The sequence below is a fragment of the Ictalurus punctatus genome, chromosome 20 (assembly GCF_001660625.3).
Source record: "Ictalurus punctatus breed USDA103 chromosome 20, Coco_2.0, whole genome shotgun sequence".
NCBI lineage: Eukaryota > Metazoa > Chordata > Actinopteri > Siluriformes > Ictaluridae > Ictalurus > Ictalurus punctatus.
The window spans coordinates 1206574-1226611 of record NC_030435.2 but is presented as its reverse complement, the minus strand read 5'-3'; the positions used below and the strand labels follow the sequence as shown (position 1 = coordinate 1226611).

At 43.3% G+C, this 20038-nt stretch overlaps 1 protein-coding gene across 1 annotated transcript in view; it reads left to right on the top strand.

The window, feature by feature from the left end:
* The first annotated feature begins 323 nt into the window (after positions 1-323).
* The window catches only part of cdh18a (cadherin 18, type 2a), a 50700-nt gene continuing 30985 nt past the window's right edge, over positions 324-20038 (top strand). Inside the window, exons 1-2 of the mRNA XM_017494999.3 lie at positions 324-881; positions 11922-12517. Coding sequence (XP_017350488.2) covers positions 12149-12517 — 369 coding nt within the window. The 5' untranslated portion in view covers positions 324-881; positions 11922-12148. The remainder of the gene's footprint in view (positions 882-11921; positions 12518-20038) is intronic.

Here is a 20038-nt window from a genome sequence, read left to right as displayed (position 1 = left end):
TCGCAAAATAGAGCTAAGGGTCTCAGCAGTCTCCAGGCGCGCCAGAGCGGACGCCCCGGACAAACACCACACACACACACACACACACACACACACACACACACTTCCCCAAACTCTACACAATTACTCCACGGAAAAAAGAAAACTACAACCATAACCAAATAAACAAAAACCAAGACAGCAAAACAAAGAAAAAGGTACCACTCACACCTCACACCACAGCCACACCCTCACACTCAGTCTCCACCCACTCACCCCGCACATGCGCACGAGAGAGAGAGAGAGAGAGAGAGAGAGAGAGAGAGAGAGAGAGAGAGAGAGAGAAAAAGTGAGAATGATATAAATTAGAGGGCAAGAAATGTTGAGTGAGAGAGACAGAGAGAGAGAGAGAGAGAGAGAGAGAGAGAGAGAGAGAGAGAGAGAGATGAAGGCAAAAAACTGAGGCGAGAATTGTAGAGAGAGTGATGAAAGAGGTAGAAAGGGTGAGTTTGTGAGTGTGTGTGAGAGAGAGAGAGAGAGAGAGAGAGAGAGAGAGAGAGAGAGAGAGAGATGATTCAGGAAGGATATAGAGTGGTAGATTGAGAGAATGAGAGAGAGAGAGTGTATGAGAGAGCAGGATATGTGAGACGCTGACGCTGATCTACGTATGAATGTGTGTGTGTGTGTGAGAGAGAGAGAGAGAGAGAGAGAGAGAGAGATGCTTGTGTATGCGTGCACGCGCGCAGATCTCCTCTCCTGAGCTGCTGCTGGTTGGCAGACTTGGGAGCGATAGTGGAGTGGATTGTGAACAAACCAACACACACACACACACACACACCTCAGAGTGCAGTGGAGGTAACCCAGTTCCATATCTCTGCAGATGTGAAGACAGAAGCGCGAGGGTAAGAGTCAGATCTTTTTTTGGTTTTTTTGGTTTTTGAGCGCGCGCGTGTACAGAAAGCTCGCAAGGGGAAAGTGTGTGAACGACTGCGTGTGTGTGAGTGTGTGTGTGTGTGTGTGTGGTGCTGTAGAGAAATAAATACATGAAAACATGCGCATGCATATTGATGGTGATGATGATGATGATGATGAAGATGAACGGGTTTCTGCACAACGGCGCGCGCGCAGAGAAGGAGAAGAGAACCCGTGCTCTTGGTGTGCAGCGGCTCTGAGACAGCGCGTAGATCAACTCCCCGGCTCGTGAGATGAGATGCGAAGCGAACGACTTGTGGTTTTTTTTTTAATTTATTTATTTATTTTTGTATGTGTGTATATATAAATATAAATGCATTTCTGTGTGTTGCAGTTCCATAAAGTGTGCACGAGGCGCACGCGGTGTTGAAATGCCCGCATGTTGATCCTGATAGAGGATGAGGATGGAGCGCAGCATTGCGGGGTGTGTGGATGTCTCTCAGGTGTCTGATCGGACTGTAATGTTTTCTGTTGTGTGTTTTTTTTTAAGCGGAAGTGAAGTTAATGTGATGATCAGATACCGTCTGGGTGTGATGCATTGATTTTTCCGCCACCTCGTTTGATTGCATGCGCGGGCTGTGTGTGTGTGTGTGTGTGTGTGCGTGTGTGTGTGTGTGTTTTCTTCATCATCAGGTTTAGTGCTTTCAAGCCGCGGTTATGTCAAGGTGCCAAAACAGCACCTAAGAGCCTCTCTGAAGTCCATCTCGGTGATATAGTTAATGCTCCACTGCTGTAAAATGAGCTATCGACTACAAGAAGAAAGAAAAGAAAGAAAGAAAGAAAAAACTAAGAAAGAAAGAAAGAAAGAAAAGGGGGGAACGCAGGCTGGGAGCTGAGAAGTGCACGAGCAGATTGTGAGCTTCTGCCAAAAAAAATAAATAATAAATAAAAATAGCTGCATGAAGTGCTGAAGGTGTCACATGATCTCACTTGATTGACGATATTAAACGCGCAGAATGTTTAAACAGCTGTGTGTGTGTGTGTGTGTGTGTGTGTGTGTGTGTGATAGAGAGAGAGAGAGAGAGAGATTTTTCAGAGCAAACAACACACCTTAAAAATACACACTAGTGATGCTTAAAGCGGACAGGATCCGAGTTATCGGCGTTACGGTTAAACGGTATGACAAACTAGTCTAAAAATATCACGGTTTTACGATATCACACACACACACACACACACACACACACACACACACACACACACAAGCCAGTGGTAAAAACATCGAATAACTGTAAGTCTTTCAGAGGGATTAGTTTTCCGTCGGCGTCTGTGGTAATCCCGATCGATCTGCGTAACCCGTAATAAACGACCTCCGTGTAAATAACAGAGACGGGCGTGTCAACAACATCCTCATGCTCCTATTAATACGAGCTGACGGTTTAATCCTTCATCGGAAGCGCTCGTTGTCGGGGGCGTGTCCGTGCAAGTCGCACTAAACGATCAGTAGGTCACATGACCATGTGCTCTGAAGACGATAGCTCACCGAGAGCCACTTCTCCGACGCGCTCCTCCTTTTAATCGTCGTCTGTATTTCAACCCGCTGCATTTCGAGACGTTTGGTCCTGGCGACAGATGATAAGAAAAGAAAAGAGTGAAGAGCGAACGCTTCCTGGAGTGAGGGGCGGGCACGGGGGGGGGGGGGGCGTTTTTACAACAGGATAAAAGGCGAGCATTATGAAAATGTCAGTTGAGACAGGATGTATAACACGTGGAGGTATTTCCACTGCTCGTTTCGCAGAAGGTCAAATACGGTGTTGTATTACTTCCAATAAAACAGAAAAAAAGCTGGATTTGGACATCAAGTCAGAGAGATGCTCCGCTTATCATTACATTGCACACCTCCACGAGGACAGATAACCCAGTCCGAATAGGGCTTTTTCTGGGAACGAGGGTTCCATAAAATCTCTTACGTCAGACCTCGTTGATCAATCTTTTAACGTAAAGCTCTGTGGAAATGTTTGCGTAAACCAAAACCGAACTTCGACACTACAGTCCATTTCCAATACGCCGATTTTCCTTTACAACATTCTAGCATGTCTGTGATGATGAATGCCTCTCACGTGTAAATCACCAAGATCTGTTCCTAAAGTACCAGGTATGCTCTATTACGTTCTCTCTCTGGTATTTAATAAGACAAAATAAATAAATAAATAAATAAATAAATAAATACATCGCAGCTTTTCATGCTACTGAGAACCCGCAGAGCGTGAACTCGTCCCTCCTGAAGAATCCCGACTGACACTGGAGACTCCTTCCGTAGATCTCCTTCCGAGGAGAAAACGTCGCCATGTCGACGACGGCACGTGCTCTTTCATCCGTTTATATGGGATATTGATCAACATCCTTCTGAATGCAGAATTCAGCAGCACTATGGTGCATCAAACCGTTAAAGCGTTAAATCGCCGCTCCTGTTTAAGGTCTGATTACTACCCTAACGAGATTCCTTTACAGTTATGTTCCTCTAACCGGTCGTTAGAGACGCCACGTGGTTTAGATTTATGTTCTCTCCGGGGTTTCAACACGTTAAACCGAGCAGTTAAGAGCAGAGAGCATCGGTGTGAGTACCGTTGTGACGGCTCAGATGTGTTCACACGAGGTGCCGTGGTTCGGCTCGGATTCTGCACCCGTGACCGACAGGTCGAGTACAAATCCCGCAGATCCGATCTCGTCTCCTTAACCCTCGACTGCTCGGTTCTGGGCTTTATCTGGATCAAATCACCTGCCAAACGAATAAGGGTGAATTAAAAGGCTGGCTATGGAAATGAGGAATCTCCCTAATGGAGAATGATTTATTGATTTTTAACAGAAGGCTGTTGTTTGCAGTGGAGATGTTGGTCTCAGGGTCATTAATGTATTCAGCTTGAATTGTTTGAGTTCATCACATTAGCGAATCGCTTCCAAGTGTTCAAGTGTTCTGCTTTAACCCGCAGCTAAAGGTTAATAATGTTTAATGTGTCATTTACATTCCTGAAAAAAAAAGCGCTTTTTTATTTCCTTCGGTTTTATGGAAATGAACGATTCCTTTTGAACACAGAACTCTAACCCAGGGCTGATGAACTCTGGATTCTGATTGGTCAGAAGGTGTTTGTACTATCTTTTATCTATTATTGCTCCCATAGCAACAGCTCATCCAGAGGACCCTGTACAGATGTGAAGTGTTCTGCATGGAGATGTTTATTTAACATTTATAGAAGGAAGGAGTCTCCAGTGTCAGCGCTTTGTAACGGTCAGAGGTAAAGCTGGAACTTTAAGCTTTCCGACATCTTCAGGACGGACCAGTTTACGCTTCTTTTGTCTTAACTCGGAGAGAGAGAATAAAGAGAGGGAATGAAGAGAGAGAAGAATAAAAAGAGAGAATAAAGAGAGAGAATAAAAAGAGATTAAAGAGAGAGAATAAAAAGAATAAAAAGAGAATAAAGAAAGACAATAAAGAGAGAGAATAAAGAATAAAGAGAGAGAATAAAGAGAATAAAGATAGAGAATAGAGAGAATAAAGAGAATATAGAGAGAGAATAAAGAGAATAAAGAGAGGACTGGTGAGGGAACGAGTGTTTATAGCTGCTGTAGGGTAAGTGAGAACAGGAACTGATTAAATGTAATCATAAATGGAGAAGAATACTTTAATAAAGAAGAAAAATTGCAATTGTTAGCAATTTGCTGTGGTTTAAAAGGAATAAAAGACGTGTTGTTATAGGATAGGGTGGGAACCATAGGTTGATTATTTTCCTATAACGGCACAACACATAGTACTGTACATTACTCCTTACTGAAACGCTCCATGAGCAATCTTAAACTCACGCTTTGTTGTGTCAGCTAGCTAAGTGATCATTTCGATCATTTAATTACCGCAGACTCCTTAAGATGCCCCGCCCAGTCTATCCACGATCTAGCTCCGCCCCTAACATCGATCTGAGCCCCTACCCTGCTTGCAATCGCAAACATCACCTAGCATTTCCTAGCCTTACCCTTCACATAACCGTTTTTATTTTAGCTGCAGGTTTGTCCGTGAAGTTAATAATACTATCGTTGTACAGTCTTATCAAATTAAACAATTCCCTCTGATGCCGTTTACTGTAAATATTTCCCCAGAATTTCACGCGGCGAGCTGTAGAACCCCGTCTAACGCTTTCTACGGCATTGGACGTACGCGTTGGCGTTTTATTGTGGAGAATTATAATTCTTTACAGTGTAGACAGTTTAATACCGGCAATCGCTTACGACTGCGTGTAAACATCTGGTTGTCGTGAACAGCTGAAGCATATCCATGACTATTTGCCAAATGCTTGCCCTCAGATAGAGTCGTAATTAAGCAATGCATCTCGTTTTGGCATATCACGGCTGCGAGCTCTGAAATATATACACCCCGGCAGCTGCCTTCAGCAGTCTGAGTCCAGGACGCTTATAAAGAACGATCGGACGCCTTCGCTTAAGAAATCTACCGACTGGATAAAATCAAGCGAAATGAGAAACGTAGCATCTGGGAGGAACGTATGACTAACAACATAGACAGCTGCTGCGAAACCGAGCGTTAATTTGCATGCGCGTAAGTGAGGAGTAAAATGAAACGGCGTTATCGTTAGCACCCCAGAGTTGATTATTTCCCGATAACAGCCTGCTCCGAAGTGTATCTGTATTTCTTCGTGACGTGCATAATTTAACATGATATGGATATCATATCACCATACAGCATCTCTCAGCCGTACTACACGGCTAAAACGTTATGTTCTGGTCCGGGTCAGAAGTGTGGGTCTGCACTCGTTTGTTTTTATTTGGATTATGTTTGTTCTTCATAACTTGGAAAAAGTTTCCTATTCTCCACTTGGCCCCTTTTTATTTTGTTAACTTAATTAGCTTCCTATCCTTTTAACTGCCGTTGCTTTGTTTATCATCTCGGCCTTGCCTGCTCTCAAGGTCTTTTCCTTTTTCTTTCTTTATCCGTTTGTTTAATCAATTCTGTTCCATTTTTAATGAAATCGTTGCATGCTAATTAAAAAGTGTCAGCGGGACTAGACTCCCACTCTGTTTTTTATTGTTGCCGACCGGACTGTTGTGCAAATCAAGGCCTCGTCTGGGCTCGAGCTCATGAATTGTTCATTCTGGGGAGGTCTGGAGATCTCCGAGACATGTTCCGGGAGAGAACTGGCTGTCAAACTGTCGTCGTAGCCTAGAGGGAGAACACGAGCGCTAAGTGTGCATTAGATATTTAGTACGCATGTCTTATTTCTTGAGACAAATTACTTCGGAAGGTTATCTGAGAACGTGTCCTCTCTTCACCTCGCTGTAAATTGATGGGTTTCATGTTCGACAGTTTTACCAACCGCAGATTGGTGGAGTTACATTATTTCCTGTATTGATTCCAGGGCATGGGTAGATTATATATATATATTGGCACCTCTTCACTCCATGTATAAATGAAAAGAAACCATGATAGGAGTGCCATTTAGCAGATATATCATTTGGTGCTAACATGCTAGTGCTACTGTCATGTGGTGCTCGTACCGTACAAGTGGATCATCTGCAGCAGCCTTGAGAACTGAGAATAAACCCCCACTCAGGAAATATCTCCTCAGTGCTGGTTCCTTTCCATTCATAAACTATAAACAGATATACAGCTCGTGTCCGTCTTCAATAAACATATAAAAAGCTGTAATTGTTGGGAAACTGCTGGGAATTATCGGGAACATAATCCCGTCCAAATAGGGCTCGTAATATTCTCTATTTTAAGAGTAAGCTTCTAAGAGGATTAAGAAATAAATACAGTGATGTTTTTGAGCGCACTTAAGAGTTGTTTGACGGATCGTATGAGCGGCCGTGTTTAAGGTATTAATATTTACACTGTTTATAAAACCAGTCCTTTTACTGCTATATTTACAGATAGATGACGCAGGGAAAATATTTCACCGGCAGCGGCATACACAAGAGTGGCACAGTAATGAGTAAAGCTAGGAGCTGACACACGGCACAAAGCGTCTGGTGCTGAGAGAAATGATCTTACGGGGATTCGTCCTTGTGTCTGTCCTCAAAACCACCAAATTCAACAGGTAGCTCATTACAAAAAGAACTAGGGACAGAGACAGGAATGAGAGAGAGAGAGAGAGAGAGAGAGAGAGAGAGAGAGAGAGAGAGTGGACCACAAGCAGACATCTTAACGAGAAACAACAAAAACATCCTTGGATGGAACAGTGAGTGATTATGGAAACAACCCATTACAGAGGGCAGACTCCGGGTACTGAACATAAAAAATGCTTACGGTGGAAACAGAGGACGACCAGTGAGAGGCTCAGGGAATGATTTATTCTATGAAATGGATGTTTTTTAAAGAAGTACAATTTGATGTTCTGACTATTACAGGTAGAGCTGGACAATATGATGATGTGATATCCTGATTGTGATATAGTTATACCACGATATCGCTGCTTTTATAACTCCTCTTTTACTGTAGAGCGGCGATCTCGTTCACGTTCTGTACAGGTGTTCTCGATCTGCTTCCAGGTGAACCCTAGTGAGAAAGCGATTCGACTCTGATTCGACTCACCGGCAGAAAATGAATCAAGCAGGCTCGAATGTGTTTTGGATAGCAGGGTTTCTTGGTAGATCTGATCTGCTAAACGATGCCAAAGAACAGAGTTGTAGTGCTGCAGAAATGTCACCACACGGTCTGGAGATTTGGACCAACGGAACCCATTTTCTGGGTTCATTTGATTATGTGCATCGAATCGAATGAATCAAAAGAACCCATTTCTTTTGCTTTTTGCTCTGAGGCACTGAGATTTGCTTCTCCTTAATGTAGTAAAGGAAAGGTCTGAAATATGTGTGTCAGTGACGCGAATTCAGGACCCGTCGCTCCAATCAGAAATGACCGCGAATGGCGATTCGGCGTTCTGCACCGCTCGCCCGGGTGACTCCGGTGCTGTTCGTCTGCCATTCTTTATGATGATGGTGTTTCCTGAAAATAGTCAATGAATGAAAATGAGAATGCAGTGATTTGCCAGTTGTCGCTGATGGCTGATTGCGACATCACTGAAGTTACAGGAACTTACAGAATGTAGTGAAGACTGTACTTTGTGGCCTGATTATTGTTTTGTGTTTTAGAGCTCTTCCTTGTACGGGTCATCAAGCCAGCTAAGATGTCCCTAGGTCTCTCGGCGGCTGATTAGTGTGGCTCTAAGGGCTGAGCTCGCAGTGCCCTGACATTTCTGGGTTTCTGATTACTGTTCTCAAGATATGTTGTTCCGCACTGGTTAAGTTTCTGAGTAGTGGCAGCTTGTCCATAGGGGGCAGGTTGTGCAGAACCCCACGATATTTATCAGCTGTTCAGCAAATCGTCATAAACATGTCATCCTCATTCACGCCATATAGTTTAAATTCTGTTGAAATACTCATGACCTTTTTTTTTCAGTGACCAACGACTTAAAGACAGTACAGTAGTATCGCAGAGTGTGCACTGCCTCATATAGCTCCACAGCGTCAATATTGCACCTTGTGGTCAAACATGGGTATTGCAACACATACTAATAGGGACCCATTGGGGAAGGAATGATGCCGCGCAATGCTCAGGGGCGGAGCTGTTAAAAACAGGGTCTTTTTTTTTTTTTTTTTTTACATAAATTGGGCACCGTACAAAGCAAGACCAACATCTTGTATTATTATAGCAAGATAATCAGAATTAAATATAATACATTTCCACAAAAGGTAAAGTGTAATTGCAGACATTGTGTCTATGATGTGGGAAAGAGTGGATAATGTGGCCTGGTTTCCCATGCAAAGGCTGAGAAAAAGAAGAAAAATGTGCCTCCATTTTACAATACCAGAACTGTTTGGGCCAGTCTGAGGTCTTTTGTGTGATTTTTGAGATGTTGTTGGGCTGGAACTAAAATCTGGCAACCCTGGTTAATGATATTAGCTCTTTAGCATGAGTCAAGTGTGATAGCCTTTCGACTTGATTTTGTTTGAGGCTAATGTTGTCCAGCCTCATCAAAATCTGCAGTCACCAACTCCTGGTTTTGTGAGAACCTTGTAGAAGGTTGCTAGTTTACCTGACAGAGGCTATCCAAGGCTTGGATTTGCTGTTTGTTGTAGATTTCCAGGTAAAAACATTTCCCAGACGAACGAGCGTAAGAACAAAGTCCTCTCGATCTTGGTCTCGTGCATCTCAAAAAAAGGGAAACTAATGAAAGTCGAGGTTCCCTTCATGTTCATCATAGCGTAGGCTGAAAGACCTCTTCATAAAAAGTTTTTTTATCTACCGAGCTTGTCTTCTGACAGGTGATCTTATTCGAGAAAACACTGCCGGGAAACAGACATCTCGCTGTTCCTGAGAGATTACAATTGCTTTAACGTGTTGTGCTTAGATCTTTGTCACAACACAGAGAACGCTCAGCTGTCAGCTCGTGATACGCGGCGTGGAATTCCTCTCATATTGAGGTAAGCACTTGGGATTTCGCCTCAGCGTTTCTTTGAATATGAACTCGTGAAATAGAACTAGAGACGGGGAAGGCAAGGCGCCATCTTACAGCTCATGCAAGATGTCTTCAGGAGATACAGGGCTGTGGAGTGGAGACGATGGAGATCCAGTACTGTGGAGAAGACTACGAGAGATTTTGATAGGAAAACGTCTCGAGTTCTGTTCATGACGATTCTCCATGTCATTTGAAATGTACAGCATTGGGAAATGTAGACAAGTGATATTGTACTGGACCTTGACGAGGTTTCCTCACTCACAGGGTATTTTACTTATTTGTTTTATTTCCTCAGCGGTACAACGTATCATACTGTACATTCTATCCATTTATAGTTACGTCTATTGCGATGGAACATCCGTGAACCGAGTTAGTTCCTGTTCTCACTTACGTTATAGCAGCTATAAACAGTCCTTTCAGATATTTCGCAACTTTCATGGATTTTTTTTTTTTCCTGTACTTTCGCCTAAAACGTCAAACTTTATTGCCATGTGAACAACATATTTATAGCAATGTCTGCAATTATCATGATATGATACACTATATGGCCAAAAGTATGTGGACCCCTGACCATCACACCCATATGAAGTTCTTCCCCACATTACTGCCACAAAGTTGGAAGTACACAACTGTATAGAATGCCTTCACTGGAACTAAGAGGCCCGAACCTGTCCCGGCATGACGACGCCCCTGCGCACATAGAGCGAACTCCATGGTGTGTGAAGGTTGGAAGAACTCGAGTGTCCTGCACAGAACCCTGACCTCAACCCCACTCAACAACCTTTGGGATGAACTGGAACTGGAGCCTCCGCACATCAACATCAGCGCCTCATCTCAGTAACACTCTTGTAACTGAATGAACATGAATCCCCACAGCCACGCCCCAAAATCTAGTGGAAAGCCTTCCCAGAAGAGTGGAGTGCGCATTATAACAGCAAAGGGGGAAGAAATCTGCATTGGGATGTTCAGCAAGCACATACAATGGTCAGGTTATGGTCAGGTGTTCACAGATTTTTGTCCATACAGTGTATCTATGCCATAACTCTTACCCCTAGTGATCACACCATATGTAAAGACATGTAGGACCCATTTGTAATCCCCTATATGGGTGTAATGATTAGGAAAGAAAGCAGTTGCCTTTACACCATATGTAGTGTGTTATGCAAGCTGAGTGCAAGATGTTTCCATCCTCCATGGCTTCCAGGTAAAACAAACACACTTCCTATACAATTACATCATACTATACAGTGTATGAACTAACAACATCTATACCTTTTTGTAGTGTACCTTTTAATATATATTCATTAGGAACCCATTTAGGATTCAATTCAATTGCTGACGAAGTCATATGTACGTGACATTGATATTAATCACGTTAAGTTTGAACGTATGGCATCTTCACCCAATGTACTACCCGATTCTAGACACTCGATAAGGAGCTATTTTTTTATCCAGGTCATAAGCACTAGGTAGGATAGTAATGAACGTCTTTTACCCTCTCTGTAGTGCACTACATCGCCGTATAAGCTATGAAATGATGGTTAGTACGTTGTATATGTGCACTGTGGAGGTTATGGATGTACAGCGTGTCCACCCAAATTTATAAAGTTGCGCACTATATTTCCATTAGTGCCAAAATCAATTCATGCCCCGTAGCCATGCTGTACAACGGAGCCCTGGCCTGCCAAATACTATCCCTGCTATTCCAGATGTTCCATCAAAAATGCATTAGGTGTTTTACTGGGTGGCTAACCAGCAGCAGATTATTCTGGGTCTCGGGTAAAAGGATTCAGACCGTTCGGATAGAGTCGAGCCGACAGCACATCATGACTAAAAGAAAAGAAGATCAGCATGTATAGAGTTTAGAGGTGTTTTTGGATGGTGGGGACATTCCTCAGCGTGTCTAATAGTTCTGTTTTAATAGACTGAAATTCAGTAAATGGAGCAGCATCTGATCTGATTCTGAAAGAAACTCTCAATTCTCAATTTTCTTTTATATAAAAATACCTCACATTACTGTACTGTATGATCTGTTGCTCTTATTCAGTCCCATTCCATTATTATACAGGTTCATTAACCTTCTTCCCAGCACCCGATCCCGAGACCATATCACGCCTCCCCAAAGAATTCAATTCAAAACCCTCCTTCTCCTTTATACGTCTCTTAATTATCTCAATCCTTACTACCTGTCTCACCTTCTTCTTTCCCCCCCAACTCCTCAGCGCTGTTTGATCTTCCTCTTCTGGCTTGCTCACCGTGCTATCGTCTAACCTGCGCATTCCCAGTAATCGACTCTTTCCCTCTTCCTCCTGTGTAATTACGTTAATGTTCGTGATGTTATCTGTTCCTTTATGTGGTGTGAAATCTGTGTGAGAATCTGAGCCACTATCTCAATATGATTTGCCTGAAAAACATTCTACTGTTCCGTCATTCACCGTAACTGTCCATTCATCTCTGTTTCAATCTGCCAAAAGCACACGCGGTTGACTCATCCTCTCCGTCTTCCCACAGATGTTTTATGGAGTGCCTGTAGAGATCCCTCGGTGGAATCCCAGTCTCCAACGAACTGTGACCCCTGCAGCTCCCAGCCGTCTCTCCAGGATGTGAATGCGGCTTGTCGGACTTCCGCGGGTGTCTGGGTTTAAAGCACGAGGATGGGTTTAAAGCATAAAGATGGACATGTGGTGCGCTGAGCTGGGAGGCTGGGCCTGATCTCCGTCCTCAGGCCTCTCTTTAACATGAGAGCCTGTTTGAGCTCTCTGCTGCTGGGCCTCTTCGCGCTCCAGAGGAGCCTCGGCAGCCCGTCTACGGCAGGCCTTGGTTTAAACACGCACGCTCACAACCGAACCAGACTTCCCGTGGGTCCGGTCCTAAACGCGCACGCTCACAACCGAACCAGACTTTCTGCGGGCCCGGTCCTAAACGCGCACGCTCACAACCGAACCAGACTTTCTGCGGGCTCTGTCCTGAACGCACACGCACAAAATCGGACTAAACTCCCAGAGGGAGGGAAGGACCCCCATCACCGGCCCAAGAGGGGCTGGGTGTGGAACCAGTTCTATGTTTTGGAGGAGCACATTGGACCGGAGCCACAGTATGTCGGAAAGGTAAGAGCTGCTATAGTATGTTCACAGAAGTATAGAGATTTGACTATTGAGCAAGCTAGTCCAACATGCTGTGGAGAACATGAATATTTCAGAAAGGTTCTAACCTCAAACCTGACTACAATAGAGTCCCGGTTGCTAAGGTAAACTAATGCAAAGAAATCTACGGTGGGGTGATTCTCATTTTCCCCAAAATCTGATTAAAACACAACGCGTTAGCCTGCGTGTCGATTTGAAGCGTCCGACGGAGCGCTGTTAAATTTCTGTTAGCACGGCGCTCTTGAGATCTCAGTGTTTTCTGACTTAAGATTCATTTCAGTTAACAGCATGTTGTTGTTGTTGTTGTTGTTGCTGTCGTTGTTGTTGTTTTTCTGGCGATACACACTTTCAGAAAATTGGGTCATTAATTAAGGTTTTTCCTCGCGTAGACAACAGAGCAGGACATCGTTATTAAGAGTCGAGATAAAAAATCTGGTCATTTCAATCTGTTTATTTCTCTCTCTGGCTCATATAAAGCTTGTATGCAAGAACGGAGCTGCCGTGATAATTAAAACAAGGACGTTTGTTCCCTTTCAGCCCGAGCCTCGTGATTTATGAGAGGGAGGAAGGGAAGAAGAGCTCGCTGCTAATTGTGTTGCACGCTGCTCGTTGTAAGCTTTACAAAAAAAAAACAGGGAAAAGAATCAGTTTAAATATCGCATTCGTTTTTCGTTTCACAGAGCGAGGTGCGGTTTACCGTGTCGTTCCCGGGAATCGCGGTAAAAACCTGACATCACGTGAATAACACGTGATCACGTGCGGGGAAAGGTTTAATAAAAAATAAATGAACTGCGTGTGAAAATGACAGTGATATAAAGGAATCGTGTGAAAATAAACGAATCGGGAAGGAGGCGTGCGTACACGGGAATCGCGTGTAAAAAAATGAATGAATCATTTGAACAAAGCACGTGTGTAGATGAAAATACGCGAATCGTGTGAAAGAATCACGTGCGCTCAAGTTCATGTGACTCTTCTGTAAATAATGTGGAGGTGATGTTCCGGATGTTTCTGGATTACACTCCGAGGCGGAGTTCGAGTCCGATCCAACGTGGTTCAGACAGCGTTTGACGTTGACGTGTGTGTATGTGACGTGAGGGGCAGCGGAGGTCACGTGTCGGCACCTGCGTCTCTCGGGTACAGGTGCGAGTGCGGAGATGTGAGCTTCATCTCTTAAACATCATCTGACAGAGGTTTTAACCCCCCTCGAGAGAAACCCACATGTTTATGTCTCCTATCAGCTCTCTTTCCTGTGTTTTAGTGCCTCGTCCTCGCCGTATCCTCTTCCACACAGACGCGCCGTATCTCCAGCCCGAGTTCCGACCTGCAGGAAATGAATCTCACGCCACTGAGATCACGTGATGGGGCCAAATGAGCTGCAGCGCCGAGTCGCTTCCCATAATGCTCCTTATCGAATTTAAATAGATACAGGGTGTCATTTTTTTCCAATTACAACAGACTTATTAAATAAATGGGTGCGTGTGTGAGAGAGAGCGAGAGAGAGAAAAGAGTGAGAGAGGGACGGAAAGACGAAAAGGGAGAGACAAACAGATTGAGTGGGAGACAGCGAAGCTGCTTTTGACAGCGCGAGAAAGAGAGAAACAGATAGATGGACCGAGACAGAGCAATTCAGAAAGAGAGATGGATAGATAAACAGACTGAGCTAAGGAGAGAGACACAGAGAGAGAGAGAGAGAGAGAGGTACAGAGAGAAAGACAGAGAGACAGAGAGACTTTTAAACAGACAAAGAGACCGATTGTGAGAGAGAGACCCGGAGAGATAGATGTAGAGAGACCAAAGAGAATGAGAAAGAGAGAGAGATTGAGATGGGAAGAGAGACAGACGAAGAGAGAGACAGCGAGAGATGTGAATATGATCAAGACTCCATATTAGCTCTCTAATGGAACAGATTTGCTGATAATGTAGAATTGTAAACCGATACAGAGAGAAAGAGAGAGAGAGAGAGAGAGAGAGAGAGAGAGAGCTCGTATCACCTTGTTCCAGACAACAGCCAATCAGATGGCACTTCCTTTTGCACCAGGGTTCAATCTCATCACAGGGTCATGTTCGAGTGAGACAAATATTCTCTCATCACACACTTTCAGGGACTAGAAACAATCTGTGTCTTTTATTTCCCAAACACACACAAACACACACACACACACACACACACACACACACACACACACACACACCTCAGTGGTCTCCCAAACAGGCAGTGACAGACTGAGACGAGGCGACCAGACGGGTGTTCGGTGCGTACTAAAAACATGTCTGACCTCAAACTGAAGATGGCGGTGTGAAAGTGTGTCACTTTAAAAAAACGAGGAATTGTCCGGGGAGTCTTGTTTTGTGGGTTAGACGCCGAACACAGAGCGAATCATCAAAATAAAGTGGAAATGTTCCAGATAAAGCGCAGCCGGCTGTCTGGAGTTCTCTCTGGCTTTATGTTCTAAAAGAGGAAACTCAGTGTTGCAGGAACAGGAAGTCCTGTCCTAATGACCAAGAGGGAACGGGTTCAGATCCCAACTTTAAAAAAGGAAATAAAAACAAAGCGCTGACACTGGAGACTCCTTCCTTCCGTAAACGTTGAGTAAACGTCTCCTTACGAATAAATTCGCCACGTCGACGAAAGCGTAAAGTATCAGGACGAGTGCAGTAATAGAAACGCTAGAGGAAGTGACCCAACACCTTTCACAAGTATTTTTCAAAAGTATTTTGGTCCGAACAAAAAAGCAGCGTGTTTTCGGCATACATTCTATGACGTGAATTCGTGAAAATTAAAAACTTTAATAACAGTTTTTAGTATTTTTCCTAATTAAACAATAAAAACGATTTTCCAGCGAGCCGCTCACGCAAAGAAAGAAGAGCGTTTATCGTAGGTTTTTTGCTTTTATTAAAAATGCAAATGTGCTCATATTTAATCAGATGATGCCTCATTTGCATGAATAAATGTTGTTGTTGTTGTTTTTTTTTAAATATTAGTCATCAAAGCGCAGATGTTAAACGTGATATCTGTCGTTTAAGCCCCTCTGGCTGCCACGGTCCGTCCTGAAGCCTGGATAGAAGAATGAAACGATTTTATTACGATGCTCCCGATTACAAATGAAATCGTCTCTTTTGTTTTTTTGTCTCGTGAGCTGTAATTTCCTGTGGAGCTTGTAGCACTGTTAAGTTATTATGCCTTCAAATAATAAGATAACAAACCTTCATTCGAATCTTTAAATATTAATAATCGTGTGATTACTCAGTAAACGTGGCAAGAAAATGAAGGACCAAATAAAACCACGCTGAATTTTATGACACGTTACAACACTGCCATCACGTTTACTCGGTTTGAATAGCGAAAGGAGATGTTGTGATGCAAAAATATATGTAAATGAAGGAGGCGTGGCCTTTGTATCTGTTCATCACAGTAGAAAAAGGCGTGTCTTTGCATGGAAAAGAGGCGTGGCCTCTCTATCTGTCAGTTTCAGGTAATGACTGTCATCACAGTAAAAGAGGTGTGTCCTCTTTGCATGGCAGTCTCAGTGAAGAAGGTGTGGCCTCTGTGTCTGTCAGTCTTATTGAAGGAGGCGTGGCCTCTCTGTCTGTCAGTTTCAGGCAAAGACATCATGGCATTAATGACTGTCCGTCTCAATGAAAGAAGTGTGGCCTCTGTGTCAGTCTCAATAAAGGAGGTGTGGCCTATGTGTCAGTCTCAATGAAGGAGGTGTGGTCTATGTGTCAGTCACAATGAAGGAGGTGTGGTCTATGTGTCAGTCACAATGAAGGAGGTGTGGCCTCTGTGTCAGTCTCAATAAAGGAGTTGTGGCCCATGTGTCAGTCTCAATAAAGGAGTTGTGGCCCATGTGTCAGTCTCAATGAAGGAGGTGTGGCCTCTGTGTCAGTCTCAATGAAGGAGGTGTGGCCTCTGTGTCAGTCTCAATGAAGGAGGTGTGGTCTATGTGTCAGTCTCAATGAAGGAGGTGTGGCCTCTGTGTCAGTCCATGTAAAGGAGGTCTTGCCTCTGTGTCAGTCTCAATGAAGGAGGTGTGGCCCATGTGTCAGTCTCACTGAAGGAGGTGTGGTCTATGTGTCAGTCTCAATGAAGGAGGTGTGGCCTATGTGTCAGTCCATGTAAAGGAGGTGTTGCCTCTGTATTTGTTAATCTCAGAAGAGAAGGTGTGGCCTCTCACTACTCTTTTTTTTTTATTTTATTTAAGAGAAAGCTATGCACAATCCTAAGCACACATAGTTTTAATAGCATCAGATATCTTTAATCGTGTCATTTTACATCCTTAACATTTTTAACACACCACTGAAACTGGGTCATTATTTATTAATCACTGAAAAAACCCATAATGAATATTTTATCAAATGTTTTTTATTCCGCTTTATCTTTCCCAGAAATCTCTCTTGGATATGTGTAGGAGGATGTGATAAACCCACACACACACACACACACACACACACACACACACACACACACACACACGCATACACACTCACGAGTACCTGGTTAAAATATTCACTTCCTAGTGTAACATCAGCTCAGATTTCAAATTGCACTGCATAAATGACGAGGCGTGCGTTAGACAGCAGACGCAGGAAGCGCTTACTGTAAGAAGATTTGTTCAGGGCTACAACCTGAAAAGATTTTTTTTTTAAAAACACACACACACACACACGCACAGAGAGAGAGACGTGATCTAATGCTGTTATCACGAGCCGTCTGCGCTATGCATTTGTTACCGCGAGTGTGCTGTGGGATTGTCTGCTAAGTGCCTAGCTCAAGGGCAAAGTAACACTAACGCTCCTGAGGGACTCGCTCTGTCAGGCCTTTGATTTCTCCTCCATCACCCGAGCCGCAGCAGCGTGCGGCGTGGAAGACATCCAACTCCCATTTCAGCGACTTTTCCCACTCTTTTCCCATGGAAAGAAACAACGAACATGCGGGAATCCGTTTGCGGCACCATCATGCATTACGCACGCATAATTTCCTATACGCCGCTGTTAACAAATAGACTGCCTTTTCATCTCGTTGGCACTCGCATGCACACAGAAACAAACAGCTTAAGCTTTGCTCTTAGCAATATGCTCTGTTTCTCTCTATTTAATCTCCTTGGTAACAGTCTGGAAGCTCAAGCGTGTGTATGAGGGCAGAAAGAAAGCGAGTGTGCACTGAAAAGCTGCAGTAGATGTGAAAAATATATATATATATATATAATAACACTGGTCTAATTTTCAACACACTGACCATCTGCTTCGGCTCGAACCGTTCCTGTATTATCACTTATCGATCCAGACTGCACAGATGCCTCGTGCTTCGAGTGCTAATTAGTGCTATTTCTACATTCCTTCTACATCAAATGCAACTTGCGATAAATTGTGATCATCGCCAGTAGGTATGCGTATTTTCCGAGACAATGCTTCGCTCTGGAGTAATAAGGACACGAGACGGACAGGATCAGAGACGTTACAGGGAACGAAAAACCCGGAAAGGCCAAAGTTGAACGTGATCGAAAATCGCTCCAGAGTGAAAACGATATTTTAACAGACTGTGGTTTAAGGAAAGTATTTCAAGAAATTTTGATATTATTTAATAACATATGAATGACAAGAGCGTTGAAATAAGTCTAATAGGAGTCTAGAGTCTAGAACAAGTTATAATGATCCCATTCATATCTGCTTAAATAAGAAGAAAATGAATAAAAGCAGCTTGCACAGTCATTATTCAGCAGCACATGGAATAGCACTTGATCCAGCACAATCTATTATTTTGTATGTTATCTGTTTATCTCGCGCTCTGAGAGGTTAGTTGTACTACCTTGAGATCGTGAAAGAAATTGTAACGTGTGCAGGATGTTCCTTATCACGGCTTTATGTCAGGTTAATAAAATAACGTCAACATCTGTAAATAACAACACGGCACGGATATGAAGGATATGCTGACCGAGCACTGAAAGCACTGAAAGTGCTGATTATTGATTCATTATCCAACTCAAATCCGTTCTTAGCGGTGCGTATATAATATATAAATAAAGTGTGTGAAGAGGATAAAGAAGAGGATAAAGATGTGGAGTCGGATATCGCTCGGCTGCAGGCTGTTCTCACAGCTCGTGAGATACGAATCGACCACTGAGGCGAGTCTGAACCCGAGATAGAAATCCGAACGAAACCGCTCACCTTTTTTCAAACGATCCACGCCGCGTGTGCTTTCTAGATCGGAGACTTGCTGTGGTGTAAAATTGACCTTTCGTGCCAGACGGCGCTGTAATTTGTGGTCAGCGGATGCGGCGTCCGAGTCTTGATCTAATCAGGAGGCTTTTGTGGTGAGGACGGTGTATCGGGTAATTGAAGCGTTTCCTTTCTCCTGCCTCTTATCGCACAGGCAGAGCTCGGTCTCTCGGACTGTACTCCGAGTCCGTGCGGTAAGAGGCAGGCCAAACGCGCACCCTCCGATTATTCACGTCGCTTGATGCATACCACGTTATGAATATTGATACGCCGTTTAACAGGAACTGTCAGGACGGGATCGATGTTGCTAGCCAAGCGAGGCATCTCTAATGAGGAGCTTGTTATGGCATTATAACAGGTACACGAGTTTCACTTACACACACTGCTAAATATGCAGTTCTATGCGTCTACATGCAGAACGTTGATACAGGAAAAACAATCTAGAACGCACAATTTAACCTTAACCGATGGATTAGCGAAACACTCGATTAGCACATAGGATAGATGTTTTAATTAACTTCTTACACATCACTGGTTTACAGTCACAGCACAGCAAATACAATTATGCAATAAAACCATCAGTTGACACTAATTGATGACTGCAGAAGGCAGCTATTATGCTGTTATGCTAGCGCTAGTGTAGCACGCAGCACTAACAGGAATGTGGCTAGCAAGGATGGAGCTTTTTTGTTCGTGTTTTTTTCTTTTTAACGAGTCATTTGTTGCAGGATTCGCTTATTTGCACGATTCAATTCTCTTCAGGGGTTACACTGTATTTTACGAGATTCGTTTCTCATAACGTGATTTTTACACCCAATTTATTTCCCCACGTGATTTTTTTGGACATGATTCACTGTTCACATGATTCATTTTTCCGTATGTGATTTTTACACTCGATTCATTTAAGTTCACGTGAGTTTCACGAGTCATTTTTTTTCCACATGTGATGTTTACATATGATTCATTTACTTTCGTATATGATATCTTTCTAGGTGCTTTTACGTGATTTTCACGTGTCTCGTTTATTTCCGCATTATTTTTCCCAAATGATTCACTGTCCACTTAAATTGATTCATTTTTACAATATTATATGGATTTCTTCTCTCACAATTTCATGTTTCGCATGTGATTCATTCATTTATTCTACATAATTCGTTTATTTAGGCTGATTTTCACGTATATGTCACGTCTTCTCATGTCTCTCTCTAAACACAGATTGGTCACAGGTTGGTGTCACGTGTTGAAATGCACCTTCACGTGTTTTTTTTT